General features: G+C 40.2%; 1 protein-coding gene across 8 annotated transcripts in view; it reads right to left on the reverse strand.

The window, feature by feature from the left end:
* Positions 1-15,246, reverse strand: part of ANKS1B (ankyrin repeat and sterile alpha motif domain containing 1B) — a 569,458-nt gene that overhangs the window by 73,195 nt on the left and 481,017 nt on the right. For 2 of the 8 annotated variants that reach the window (XM_078146717.1, XM_078146714.1), the window contains exon 6: positions 5,980-6,054. The exons of 4 other annotated variants lie outside the window; for them this stretch is intronic. In XM_078146717.1, coding sequence (XP_078002843.1) covers positions 5,980-6,054 — 75 coding nt within the window. The remainder of the gene's footprint in view (positions 1-5,979; positions 6,055-15,246) is intronic. 2 more of the 8 variants (XM_078146719.1, XM_078146715.1) reach the window with 1 other exon arrangement.

Here is a 15,246-nt window from a genome sequence, read left to right on the forward strand (position 1 = left end):
CCCTTGCACAAACCCAGTCAGACACAGCAGGGGCCGAGGATGGAGTTAGGGGTATCGGCAGGGGATTTGGCATGTTAGTATGTTAAACGTGCAGAGAAGATGCAAACCCATGATGCCAATTTTTTAGTTAGCCCAGGCACTTTCAGGGGAGCTGGAATCAGAGGGAATCCCCCCACACAAAACAGGATTGCAGCCAAACACGGTTCCAAATGAGGACGGACGTCATGAGCATGAGAAGTAGCAGCAACTTAGGGAATGGCAAACACTACCTTCTAGGGCACATCCTCATGGAAACCACCTCAGACTCGTAGATGAGTATTTGGAGAAACCAAACTCCTGGTGTCTGTGTGCAGGACACCTTTTTGGGCAGGCTCACCTGTGGCTGCTCTAGGAATTGCAAAAGAAAAACCCCAACTCCTAATTCTGGGTTTAAATCAGGGAGGACCATCATCTATGACCTTTGTGATAAAAATGGACATCAGAGGATCTTAAAGATGAGAACTGGGAGGGACTTTAGAAGTTACCTAATACAACCATTTCGTTGGACAGATGAGGAGATTGACATCTCAGAGGTGAAGGGACATGTCCAAGGTCATGAGGACAGTAAGTGGCACAGCTGGGATTGGAACCCAGGTCTTTTGCCTCAAAACGCACGCTTTCCACCACACCAGGAGGAGAAAAGCCTGGCCTTTTATCTGAGGTGGCAAGGGAGAAAAGAAGAATGGAAGGATGAGTGAGAGAAAAAAAAGAGTAGAGTAGAGGGGGAAGGAGGAGAGAGAACACATTTCTTTGTGTTCCTGAAACTGTGCTCCAACCCAGAGGTTTAAAAATTCCCCCACCAGGTCTGAATCTGCATGTCTGGAAATAGAAACTTAAATTTTGTCAGCGCTATTTTCAGAAGTATGTATTCAGCTGAGTAAAAAGGAAAAGAAAATGGGGTTGCTTAGGATAGAATTCATAGAAGAGAAATTTGTTTTCTTCCTAGAAATTCATCAACTTTTTTTTTTATGACCCTACCTCTAAGAACACCCGGAAGCCTTTCTGATGTGGATTCTCTTTCTCTCATTAATTTGCTATAGAGTGGTTCCAACCATTGGATCCAGTTAAAGCACTGGGTTTATGTATTTTGCCTTAGGTCTGAGAAAACCATCACCACTCTACCGTCTGAGTAAAAGGAGAAAAGAGTGAGAGTGGTCTATCCCAGAAGTGCAAGGTCACAGTTTTGTCTAGGGTCTCCAAAAGCCTGGAGGTTGTCTTCAAAGAGGAAGGAACCAAGAGACAAACCCAGCCCAGAATCGGCTCTCGGGACTGGATGAAGAGGCGCGGACGTGGAAATCTGAAATTTGTGAAGCCCTGACGAACAGCAGGTGTGCAGAGAATTACAGCAACACACCTATGGAAGATCAGCATTCTCTGAAGTTTTGAAAACCAAAAAAGAAGCTGCGTCGTTCATTATACACTTTGCTAAGTTCTCCTTTTGGGAAAAAATGTTAATGAAAAGCAAAACCAAAATTAAGTCCAGAAAGTCTCAATATTAAAAACAGGGTGTTCCAAAAGGCTTAGCACAGATTAACTTATGTTAGTATGTTTATAAGTCTTGATTCCCTTTCATGGAGCTATAGCCAGGGGCAACCAAGACAATATTTATTTAGAATTACAAGAATTAACCTAGTTAACATCTGGCCTGTATTTACTACCCTACTCTTTTACAAAGGACTGAATAATTTACAGACCTATACAACCTTAGGTCTCCTCTGCTAATTACACATCACGGTGGAATGTAAGCTTCTTGAGGCCAGGGTTTGTCTGTTGCCCTTTTGTTTTTGAATATCTAGCACTCAGTACAGTGGCTGGCTCAGAGAGGTATTTATTAAACATTTGGTGATTAAAATATTTCTCATCAGACTCCATGGATTTAAAGGGGCCTTTACTAGTCAGACAAACCTATCTGCTTCAATCTGTCCTAATGGGTCCTCAGTGATTTAGGAAAATAGGGCATGGCTCATAGTGAAGAGGTGTCAAACTCCCCATAGCCTTAAAACACCTACAAAACTCTTGAATGTGGCTAGAACCAGATTAAAATGTAACTGGGAAATATTTAACAAAATAAATAAAAATACAATGCAGCATGTTGTTTAGTCTGACTCTTTGTGACCCCTTATGGGGTTTTCTTGGCAAAGATACTGGAGTGGTTTCTGCCATTTCCTTCTCTAGCCAATTAAGGCAAACAGAGGTTAAATGACTTTCCCAGGGTCACACAGCTAGTTAAGTGTCAGGCCAAATTTGAACTCAGGTCTTCCTGACTCCAGGCTCAGTGCTCTTTTATCCACTGAGACACCTGACTGCCTCACAATACAGCACAGATAATGTGATTTTCTAAGTCAATATGCTGCTTTGTTTGCAATGAGTTTGATACCACTGTATGCCATTTTTTTTTTATCCAGATCTGTTTCTTTGGATAGGGAGGGGAAGAGAAGGGAAAAAGCATTTATTAAATGCCTCCTATGGGCCAGGCACTGTACTAAGTACTTTACAAATAGTATTTCATTTGATCCAGGGAATTCCCAGTAAGGTGATTCCTTCTAACAATGCAGGTACCTCTTGCGAAGTATTATCTGCATTGAGAGATAAAGCGACTTGTTCAGGGTCACACAGCCAATATAAGTCAGAGCTGAGGTTTGAAACCCTTTTTCCTGTCTTTGAGATCAGCTCTCTGTCCACTAGGCAGTAGCTGCCTCTTACACTACATAGTTGTTTAATTTCTCTTTCTCCTTGTTTTTATACAGAACCTGGGAGCTATTTTTTCCAAGGGCATTTACACATACTAAAGGAAATCAATAAAAGAGGGAGAACTTTGCCTTAACAAGGCCTTAAATGGAATGAAAAATGATGGCACCCTAAAACGATAGGAAGATTTAATGTAAGCCATACAGCTCAACAAGTATTCACACGGTTCTTCTTATTGTACCAACTGTCAGATATAAAAGGGTGTGATTTGCTGTGACTAGCCTTGCATTATGTAACCCAGTCCTCAGCTTTCTTCATACCTGCTGTGGGTAAATGTAAAACCCCAGTAGGATTGTGCTAGGCCCACAGGGATGTGAATTTCATGTATTGAAGGAGGCAGAAATGCAGTCTTGTTTTTTTGTATGCAGGAATCACAGGCTGGTGGCCTCCTATAGTCCAATCCCCTCATTTTATAGATGGGGAAACTGAGGCCCAGGGAAATAAAAAAGCCAGGATTTGAATATTTCTCCTGACAATCATGTCTCCATATCCATACCTATGAATAGTAGTTTAAAAAAACTTCATTATTAGAAAAGGGATTAGTTGAACCATTTTCATTACCCTGTGTTGCAGAATCTAAAATGAATTATGGGACGAAAAATCTTACTTAGTTTTCTCTCTCTCAAAAAAGCCAAATTATTATTAAAATTACTATTATTTTAAAATATTGTTCTAAATGCAAAGGGAAAATGAATTTGGGGAACATTTTGCATATTGTAAGCTTCACATTCCTGAGTTAAAGAAGTTATGTAATAATGGCTGCAAGTAATTAAAAACCATAATTGTGTATTAACTTTTTTTAATGAAAGAGAAATGCAGGGTGTCTCCAAAGCATTATCAACACCCTTCTTCGATTAGGATTTAATTGATTTTTGTTTCTATAGAAGCTTTTCAATCTTTCTTCCCTGATTGATTTTGCTCCCCTACTCCCTGAGTTTCACCTGGCTCGTTATCAATTAGCCCATTTATTCCTGGCTCATTGTAGAAAAAGCCATGGAGCCTAATCCTAGCAGAACATTTTCACAGAAGCTGCAATTTTAAGGATTTTGCTTTCAACATTTCTAATAAACTTGGGTTGTCGCTCAAGCTATATACATGTAAACGAGACATACATGATGGTATTTATTTTGGGCAACCCTTGGGGCTTCAAAGAATGCTCTGTCTGGAGCTGCATATTTACTTAGATGTATTCTCATATACGCAGTGTAAATATAAGAAAATGTGTCCTATAAATGCCCCCAAATGTAGGCTCTCATAGCCAAAATATCATTTAGCAGTTTGGGGCCCATAGATTTAGAGCTGGAAGGGACCTTAGAGTTTATTGAGTCCAACTGCCCCATTTTACAGATGAGGAAACCGAAGCCCAGAGAGGTTAAGTGACTTGCCCTGTGTCACACACCTAGTAAATGTCTGAGTGTCAGGTCTTCCTGACTCTAAGTCTAGAGCTCTGTGCCACACTATACTCCTCAGTTGGTACTTTCCCTATCCACATAATTTGGTAATTATTTTGTTCATATCTGCATATATGCTGTCCCCCACTCCAAATAAGCAGGAATTGTTTCTTTTTCTTTTCTTTGTATCCTCAGATGCTTGATAAATACTTGTGGAATGTAATGTAATAGAATTCCTCATATGAGCCAGCCTTGGAAGGCTATTAAAAGGAGAGGGTCACTCCTCAACACTTAAAAGTGTCCCATAGTTCATTTAAGTTTTGGAGGGACTCCTGAAGTCCCTGTAGAGACACCATTTTCTTGGTTGTTTAGAAACACTAGCCAATTGTTAAATGCTAGCTACAAGGATATTACAGATCCCACAAGCCAATACCCTTCTCACCTGAAAAAACCATGCACTGAAAAAACCCAGTATCTTTTCAATACAGCACACTGAGAGAGGGCCTCCTTTGCTAATTAAATGCAGATTAGTGATTCTCAACCAGAATACTGAGGTAGCGTGAGGGTCCAAACTCTCTCTGGATGGCAAGTCTACTCATTCCATATTTCAAGGACCAATACTTTCATTGGTTCAGATACTCCTTTCTCTGAAGCTTATCATTGGCTTTCCATGTCTTAGTCAATTTCATGAGTTGCCATGGTCAGAAAAAAATCATAGGATCATAGATTTAGAGTTGAAAAGAAACTTGGAGGGCATTTGGTTCGCTTCATTTTTTACTGATGAGGAAACATGTCCAGAAAGTAACTTGCCCAAAGTCAAATGGGTAGTAAGTGGCAGAGGCAGTATTTGAACCTGGCTCTTCTGACTCACTATAGAGCCAGTGCTCTTCCTAGTGTGGACATCCAAACTCCTGGTGATGACAGGCTGAACTTGGCCAGGCTGGTCTTTGGACAATAGTCTGCTTGACAGGGTTGGATTCAATTGACTAGAGCAGGACCATAGTGGACCAAATTCTTCAGTAAAATTCCTCTGTAGAAAAAACTAGAAGGACTGAAAAATATTTTTAAATTAAAAATGAAAAGAATGGACAATGTTTGATTTTCTCCAAAACAAAATGGAACTCTCCCATATTATGAAAAAGTGAGTTTGAAAAGTTTTAATGTTATGAATTTTGGAGCAAAATGAGTAGAAATTTCACTGACCTTCTGATGGTCAAAGCCGCCATCAAATGAGAAAGGTTGAGAATTACTGTTTAGTTAGGAATTGGCACCTCTATGACATATGTTTCTGCTCTTAAACAAACTGCATGAAATTCACAGAGGTTGTCATGCAAATCATACTTTGATTAGGCTGGCTATAAGCAAAGAGCATAGGCCTCTGCACTAGGGCATATCAGACACAAGGGTGGTGGGGAGAAGGACACCTCACAGAGAGGGAAATAAATAGTAAAAGATGGGGAAGAAGTGGACATATGGCCATATTAGTTTAGTTTTTCCACCTTCCCTGCAAAAGCAAGTCAACACAGACATCAGGAATAGAGATCAAGACTGACATGGGGTGGGTTGTGACTGAAGACTTTAAAAGCTGAGTATACTCTGACTCTGGACATGATTTTTTCCACACGACAAATCATGAGGCATGATAAATGAAGGCACAGACAAAGAACCTCAGGTATCAGAAGACATTACAAACCATCTGGCACTTTCAGGACATAGCACCTGTTGATAACTGCTCACAACACTTGGCAAGACATCACACGGTGCAAATTGATAAAGAGAACATAACCGTTCATTGTCTTACATTATGAACCTGATGGATCGCTGAGAATGGAAATCCTGCATTCTGGTTCGTCCATATTTCACAGACAGACGACTGCTGATATAAACAGAAAACTATATCTTATCTTGAAAATATTTCAACATCGACAACTGCCCAAATGGACTCAAAGAGTATGCAAGGAAAATCAACAGAATGGTAAAGAATAACATTAAAAAAACCAACCTGTAAATGTTTTACATTTTTTGGGGGGTTTTAGTCATGAATTTCAAAGTCATTTTCTTTGCTAATGAAACTGATTTTCGACTGGTTGATTACATTTCAAACTAAGGGGGAAAAACCATGATCCTACCAGAGAGTAACAAAATTAATAACAGCTTTTGGAAAAGAAAACTGTTCTTTTCCCACATTTGCCGAATATATCGGCATGATATAAAGTATATATAAAAAAAGCCAAGAGCTATCATTAGCAATAGAGAAACAATGGAAGCTTTCTCAATAGAAACAGGTAAAAACAAGGATGCCTCCTGCAATCTGCTATTCTTTGACATAGTTATAGAAATACTGAGAGAGAAGTTAAAGTCACAAACATCAGCAAAGAGGAGATGTAGCCCTATTTGCAGGTAATTAGAAAACCTCAGAGAATTAGCAAAAAACCTAACAGATGATTAAAACCTTCAGTAAATAGCAAGATACAAAATAAATTTTTAAAAAATCATAAGCATTTCTATATAGCACAGACAAAATCAGGAGGAAAAGGTTGTACAAAAAATTCAATGCAAAGGGAGAAGTTGATTCTTTCTGGATGCTACTATCTCTTCCTATTGAAGACGAAGGAATTTACTTCCCCAATCCTGGTAACTGAATTTTTTTTCATGCTCCTCTCCCTCCATATCCCCATTTAAGGTTGTTTTTTTTTTCTTCCTCTTTGAAGCTTTAAAAAAACCTTCATAAAGATCAAAACTTTTTAATTCATCTGTCTTTAGTGATGGATCACAAGACAAAAAAAAAAAAGGAAGATTTTCCCATTAGTTATTGCTCCATTTTGGAAACATAGCATAGCTCTGCCATTAGAACAACCTGAGGAGAAACAAAGCGGTTTCTAGAGCTTCAAAGCCCACTCAATGGCTAGAGGTGTCTACGTATGTGAGAGAGAGAAGTTGGGAAGGGATAGTTGAGATTGGGAAGAACTCTCATTCCCTTCCCTATTGATCATAAGATCATGAATATGAAGTCAGAAAGAACCTGAGAGGTCACTGAATTTATACCCTGTCATTTTACAGATAGGAAACAGAAGCCCAGAGAGGTATGGTGATTTACCCAGGATCACATGGTTGTTGAGTGTAAGAGGGGCAATTACAATTCAGGTCTTCCAGACTCCAAATCTTGTATGCTATTTAGTGTACCACACTGCCTAAGCTTCCCACCATAGTTGGCCTTTGATTTCCATCTTAGCAAATCAAGTTGATGATATCTCTTTATCACCTCACCATATACTCATGCACCAAACCAACCCGAATGCCACACAGCAGGGAGAGGACTGAAAAAAAAAATGATCTGGCCTTTCTCTGGCACTCTCTTGCATCTTTACCAGTTTTGTCATTAAAATAAAAAAAAAGATCTCTTGAAAACCTAAAACATGGATGAGAACAGGTTTCATAGTTGCCAAGCAACTAAAAATTTGCTAAGCATCATAATAATCCACAGCATTCCTGCACAGACAGCAAGAAGAGGCTGGATAGGAGACAAGTAATGTAATCACAACATCCAGAGAGCTGGCAAAAAATAGCAATGTCAAAGTCTGCATCTAAGTGAAAACTACATAGAGTGAAGTGACAAGAAAAGCAAGGGCCAGAGCCATCACATCTGTTTCCAGAATAGCTAGTAGCATTCCCCTTCCCCTTTTGCAGTCTGCAATCTGAATGGCTTGCTGAGCGACAAGCTTACATTTCTGGAACTGGCAAAACAGATCAGTTTCCTGTGAACTGACCTTCCAGGTCCTTCCAGATGAGCTTCTGAGTAGTACCAACCTTCCATTCTCAATTATTTCCCTCTAAACTTTATGCTCTCTCTTTAGTTGGAAGAGGTTTTCTCCTTGCCCCCCCCTCCAATCCTCCAGTGAGTTGCGTCCTATATCTACAAAGCCTCTGGCAGTGGTTGATTCTAATACTCATCAGCTGTTTAAGAGGAAATGACTATGCATCACTGGAATTTTCATTGTAAATGAAAAAACCATTCTTTTGAAATAGGTTTGATTCAGTGCATCATCTTTTCTCTACAAAGTCCTCGTCTAATTCTTTCATGTAAACTGTACCTCCTTTATAGAGACATAGCACTCCGGAAGTGGAAAGGAAGTGGGAAAAAAACAACATCTAATCCAACCTCCTCATTTCATTAAGGAGGATACTGAGGTCCAGGATGTATAAGTGACTTGCCCAAAATCATACCATTAATGGCAGGGTTGGGACTATAATTAAAATGTAAAATGTAAAATGCAGCAGTGAAACAAGCAGGTGAGACTGTACAGGTGTGTCAATACTTTCCATCAGCATGAGCAACTCCTTCCACCGATGCCGACTGCAATTTGTCTATAATTTCTCTCTCCTTGATCCCATATATCCAGCCAGCTGCAAACTTCTGTTGATTCTTTCTCCACAGCATCTCTTGCACCCACCCCCTTCCTCTCTGTTCTCAAGGCCACCACCTTGGTTCAGGCTCTGATCACCTCTTCTTCACAGCAGTGGTGTCAAATTTAAATGGAAATGGGACCACAAAGTTATACATAAGGATCTCTGCAGGCCACCTATTGATCTCATTTTAAAATGTAATATTGTATTTTAATTGTATTTAATACAATATTAATTGTATTTAATACACTATTTCCCAATTATGTCTTCATCTGGTTTGGACCAATCTTGGGAGTGTTGTGGGCTGCACATGCTGGGAGGCCTGTGTTAGATTATTGTGATAGCCTCCTGATTGCTCTCTCCTTTACAGACTATTTTCCACAGAGCTGTCAAAGTGATTTTCCAAAACAAAGACCTGACCATGTTACTCCCCTGCTCAATAAACTTCACTGGTTCCCTGTTACCTCTTTCCTCTGTTTGGCATTCAAAGCCCTTACTTAGAACTCAGCCCCAACCTACTTTTCCAAGCCAATTACAGATGATTCCACAAAGCCAAATTGGCTTTCTCATTGTTCCTTGTACCTGGTGCTCTATCTCCCAACTCTGTGCCTTTGCATAGACAGTCCCCTATGCCTGGCACGCTTTGTCTCTTTAAAACTTAACTTGTGAGCCTCCTTCTACAAAAAATCCTTCTTGAACCTCCTAGCTGCTAGTGCTTTCCCATCCCCCAATGATCTTATATTTCTTTTTAAAATATTTCATTTATATCTATATATGTATACTTTATCTCCACTAATAATCTTTTTGAGTTAGTCAATCAATCAACTAGCATTTATTGAGCACCTACTATGTGCCAGGTATTGAGTACAGTAACTGTTTCATGTCTATTTTTTGTCCCTAGTTCCTGAGGCATATATCAAGTGCTTGAGGAACTTTTTGTAATGTATGAGAGAGTTGCCTGAGTCTCAGAGAAGTGAAGGGACTTGCCTAGGCTCTCACAGTAAGGGACAATGGGGAGAGTTGAACCCAGGTCTTCCTGACTCCAAATAGGAGGAGAAAAGGCAGTCAGGCAGACTTCATTATGAGATAATATTGATAAAGTACTTAGCATAGTACCTGGAATATAGTAGGTGCTTAATAAATGCTTCTTTCCTTCCTTCTCCTTTTCTCTCTCCTCCCCTTCATCCTTCTCTCCTCCCCTTTCATCTCATTCCCTCGACTCTTCTTTTCTCTCCCCTTCCCTGTTCCATTCTGTTCCCTTCCCTTCCCAATAAAGCAGGAAGTAAAATGCAGACTATTTACTAACTTAGAGTAACCATCCCACTAGGTAAATAAGCAATGTTAATGTTTCACTGTGTTTGAAATATGCCTAAATGCTAACTGTCCAAGGTCAATTTTCTGAGGCTGGTGGACCCAAAGGTATTGGGGAAGGCCTGCCACAGAGCTCATATCTTATCTCACATCCAAATCTATACTTTTGCTTTCATGGATCTCATTGGTATGGGTACAACCCTATGAAGACCACAGCAACAGCCCTCCAGGATATACAACCAAACAGCTAACCCCTGGCAATCTTTCAGATGCAGTTTTATAACCTTTTTGAATTGGTATTCAGTGTTCCAGGTCACTCAGTAGGGTCCCATTTTGTAAATTGTGGCTCCAGGGCAGCAATTCCCAGCACAAGTGATGATTTAGGTTCATTTCAAAAGCAGTAAAGCTTCAATAATGCCAAATAACTAGCTGGATGGTCAGCCTGAATGGAACTCGGAATTTAAAAGTATCTTTTAGAAGCTAGTTTATTATTATTTTTGAGTCAGATGGTTAAGTGTAGAGATCATCTGATCTAGACTGTTGCTTTTACAGATAAAGAAACGGAGACTTAGATAAGTGAGGATACTTGTCAGTTAGGGACAGAGCCTGGATGGGGATCCTTGTCTAAAGATTTTTTAAAAGTCCATATTTATGTTTTGCATGACTTTACATATAATTGGTAATATATTAATAAATTGATAAAAATATGATATTCATACCATATAATTGGTATCCTATTGCTTGCCTTCTTAATGGGTGGGGGAAGGGCTAGAGAGAGGGAGAGAATTTGGAACTCAAAATAAAAAAAGAATGTCAAATAAATGAACAAATACCAAATTTAAAAAAAAGAATTTTAAAAAGTCCATATTTAACTGTCAGGCTCTCAGATTACCAAGAGTAAATTTAGATAGTAATAAAAACAACAATTTGCATTTCTATAGTGTTTTAGGGTTTGCAGATTGGAGGTTTTCCCCAACTGTAAATTTATTTTATTTTTATTCTTTAGGGAGTTGAAGTGTTACTGTACTCATATGCTACATACATTGCCTCTCAATTGGAGGGGTGTGTGTGTAGGGGGAAAGTAATAGATTCTAGTAAAAGGCATTAAGGTTTAGGACTCTGGAGTTGATGTCATTACTTTATTTTCATATGTTCTATCAGAAATAATGTCATTCCATCTCCCATCTCTGGGGGCCTTTGCATAAGCTGTACCCTATGGCTGGAATGTGCTCCCTTTCAAATTCTGTCTCTTGGAACCCCTGGTTTTCGTCAAGATAGTTCAAGTGCCATCTTCTCCATGGGACTTTTGTCCTAGCTGCTGGTCCTGTCCACCTGGCCAGGTTACCTTATAGCCTTTTGTGTGTATGTGTGTGTATAAATGTGGCATATATATGTATATATACATACATATATGTATATATTAAAAAACAAAATAGGTATAAGGCACTTATATGGAGATGTGTGCATATAGTAGTGCGCGTGTGTGCGTGCACACACACACACACACACGTTTCCTCCTTAGAACTAAGCTGTTTGAAGGGAGGCCTAATCTCACCTCATTTTTGTCTCCTCACTAGCACAGTCCCTGGCAGAGAGAAGGTGCCGAATAAATGCTTGACCTCTGCTGTCCCTTCAGCCAGGAAACCTTTGCTGGCATTCACAAGGTAGCAGGCATGTTGCAAGGGAGTGGGGGGACTCGAGGAGGAACAAGGCCCAGTCTCTCCCATCTGTCACTGTTTAGGGGATGGCTGGCGGCCATATCCATTCTTGCTTCTTTTCCCACAGTCCACGGCCCCTTCTTCAAGGTGCCGCTGCGGAGGGCAAAGAGCTTTGTGGGACAGAGAATCACAGCTCCAGCCTTTGAGTTCAGTAGGTACTTCAAAGACTTTTGAAGAGTTAAAAGCTGACATTTTAATGGTACTTGTACTTTACATTTGACCTTTTCCATGAAGGTTTGCACATCTTAAAGTAATATATAAATGTTAGCTATTATTAGGGAGAGGGACTGGACTGGGGATTTCATTGATATAGGGGAACTCGCAGGTGAGGACATGGCCTTTACCAGTGCAAACCTGCACCTGCTCTGAAACTTAAGCATCTCAGAGACTTGTGGTAGAGACTGAGGGTTTAAGTGACTGTTCTAAGGTCACACAGCTCAGAAGCAGGACTAGAACCCAGGTCTTGTTGACTCCCATGGCCACTTTCTATGAATGAATGAAAATGAATCACAAGGCATTTATGAAGCACATACTATGGGCTGAGCACTGTTCTAAATGTTGGCGTATGCTTCCTTCCCTCCTGACTTTGTTGAAGTTTCAGCTAAAATTTCACCTTCTGGGAAGAAGCCTTTTCTGATCCCTCTTATTTCTAGCGCCTTCCCTCTGTTGATTATTTCCAGTTTATTTAGTATATATACACCCTATTTGTACATAGTTGTTTGAATGTTGTCTCTCCAATTAGATTGTGGGGTCTTTGAGAGCAGGGACTGTTTTTCACCTTTCTTTGTAACCCCAGGGCTTAGCACAGTGCCTGGCACATATATAATAGACAATAAATGTTTATTGACTGATAAATAGAAAAATCAAGACAGTTCCTGCCCTCTAGGAACTCACATTTTAATTGGAGGAGATAAGATGTAAAAGAAAATTCAGCTGCAGGGCAGATCCCACTAGCCCATATGCCATGTTGCCTCTAAGGCTATTATTAAGGAAATATGAATGAATGGAATTTTTAAGCAAGATGCCATTAGAGTGGAAGTTTTCTGCCTTGATTTTACCCTTGTCCCCTCCATCTTCCCATCGTCCTAATTCTTGAACATTTCAGGTCACTGGCCAAATCGAACAAAGGATTCAACAGTCCATGTTAAGGCTCAGTTTCAGAATTCAAGTTAAAAGAAAAATGAGAAGAAAAAAATCCTATTGCTTGAATGACAGTGACTTTCAAACAACAACCCGCAGATTGGGCAAAATAGCCTCAAAGACAGAAGGAAAAGGTCATCTTTACAAAGATGATGCCTCATCCTCTTACTCGCAAACTCCACAGCCTCTTGAGCAGAGACTCAGATGAGGTAAAAATCTGTCAAAGAGTAGAAAGTTCAGCTCAGTTCAGTCACAGAACAACACAAGGACCAAAGATCTCTCATTCATCTTCTCTTTCCAATGTGACAGGAGTGTTGGCTACATGCAGGAGGGCACACTGAACTTTGTAAACCAAAACTTGCAGACCTGCCTCTATTTTCCTGTGAATGAAATTCCTTAACCTGACTGGGAAACTGAGGCCCATGTGTTTCTCCTCACTCTAGATAAGGGAGTTGCTTCTTTTCATTCTTACCCTCCTAACTTGGGTTAGGCACAGGAGCTGATTATATGAAATGTTGAGCCTTAGGAGATGTTTCCTGTGTTCTATTTGTATTGCCTGTCTCTGAAATAGTCTCATCATGGTATGGAAATGATTGAATCATAGATTTAGAGCTTGAAGGGGCCCTGGAGACCATTGATTCCAACTCCTTTATTTTACAGGGGAAGAAACTGAGGTTCAAAGAGATGACTTACCAAGAGTTGCATAATTTGTTAGAGGCAGGATCTGAACCTAGGTCTTTCTGATGCCAAGTCTAATACTCTAATCTACTACATCACCCAGCTGCCTCTAAAAATATAGCCACAGATAGGGAATCACAGCTCTAGATCAGCCTCAGAGGCTATCCCATCCAGATAATTTTACAGATGAAGAAACTGAGGCCCAGAGACATTAAGCAACTTGCCAAAGGTCATAGCATCCGAAATGGGATTTGAACTCATTTCCTCTGACTCTGAAGTCAGTGCTGTTTCCACTGTACCACCCTTGGCTCTTGAAGGCTTTACTAAAGAAGCACAACTCTAGCAGATACCCAAGATGGACTTCATTTTACAGAGGAGGAGACTGAGGCAAAGAGCAGGTAAGTGATTTATCCAAGGTCATACAGGTTTTAAGTGGCAGAGATGGGATTTGAACCCAGGTCCTCTGACTCCCAAATCTAGTACTCTTTCTCTTATACAATGCTAACTCTATGGTACTCCCATCCATCCTTTCTCCAAAGGAGGAAATCACAATGCATCAGTGTCTGCCCATTTTGTGTGACTCTTGCTATGCCCTGACCTGCCCTAAAGCCACCATGGTGGTGACCCATGGTGGGGAATCTTCATTGTGTCCTCTTAAAATCTCACTGATACCAATGGGAGCGTGTACAATGTCCGTCCATTATCCCTTGCTCTCCCTATGTGACTGACTCATTTTTTTTTGTTATTGTTTTTCCTGGAAGGAAAAACTCCAGACCCTTATATCTCTTGGAAGACAGGGCATAAACTAAGTCCTTAGGACTGTCTCCTGATACCATAAGTTTGAGTAAAAAAAAAAAAGACGGGATTCTATCATTCTGGCATAGATAAACCATGTACCAAGCACATTACCTCTAGTATAGGGAAAACACCACAGTCTTAGAGGCTAGCTCCCCATCATTTGTAGAGATCATGGACAGACTGTGAATGCATCCTCCACAGTTTGGCTGGAGCCAAAGGGCCATCCCATAGCTGCACAGGGAATTTCTTTGTGGAGAAAAATAGAGCAATTGATACAGAAGCTCTCTATGTACAACCCCATTCTGGCTAAGGCTGTCAGGTTTCCTAGATGTTGTGAAGAATTTGGAATAAGGTAGAATGATGCTGATTATCAGCATTAAAGGCAGGAAGTAATTTTCCCTGGCAGGGTGGGTCTTCTCAAAATTATTGAGACATATATGTCTCAGGGCAGCACAAGAATAGGAATAATGCAGTCATCAGAAAAGTAGCAAGTGGCTTCTTTATCTTAAGCAGTCTGGCTTTAGGAGAGGCATCCTGGTATGATGGATAGAAGGGACTTCTTTAAGTCAGGAAGCCTGGGATTTGAATCCTGTCTCTGATATTTAGCATGCGCTCATGGGTAAGCTCTTTAATCTCCTGACCGTCTGATTGCTCCCCTCTAAAATGGCTGTGGTCCCTGTAGACCCTACCTCTCAGGGTTGTGAGATAATGGGTGCAAAGTGCCTTCCATATCTTAATGTGCTATGTGAATGGCAGTTATTATGATTATTGTTGGGAAGAAACTGGATCTTATAAGTAACAGTATTATCTGCCGAGTACTCCAAACCTTTGAAAAATACAATGGGAATTTTTGCTCACATCTCAAACTATATTTAAACAGGTGTAGTAGGTATATGTAGAGAGGCCCCTTGGTGTAATGGCTAGAGGGCTGGTCTGGAGTTGGGAAGACCTAGGTTCAAGACTTGCCTTTAATAAACAAGGCCATAGATTTAGAACTGAGAGACCATTGAGTCCAATGA

Source organism: Phascolarctos cinereus, unplaced genomic scaffold (assembly GCF_003287225.1).
Source record: "Phascolarctos cinereus isolate Bilbo 61053 unplaced genomic scaffold, phaCin_HiC Scaffold_1;HRSCAF=81, whole genome shotgun sequence".
NCBI lineage: Eukaryota > Metazoa > Chordata > Mammalia > Diprotodontia > Phascolarctidae > Phascolarctos > Phascolarctos cinereus.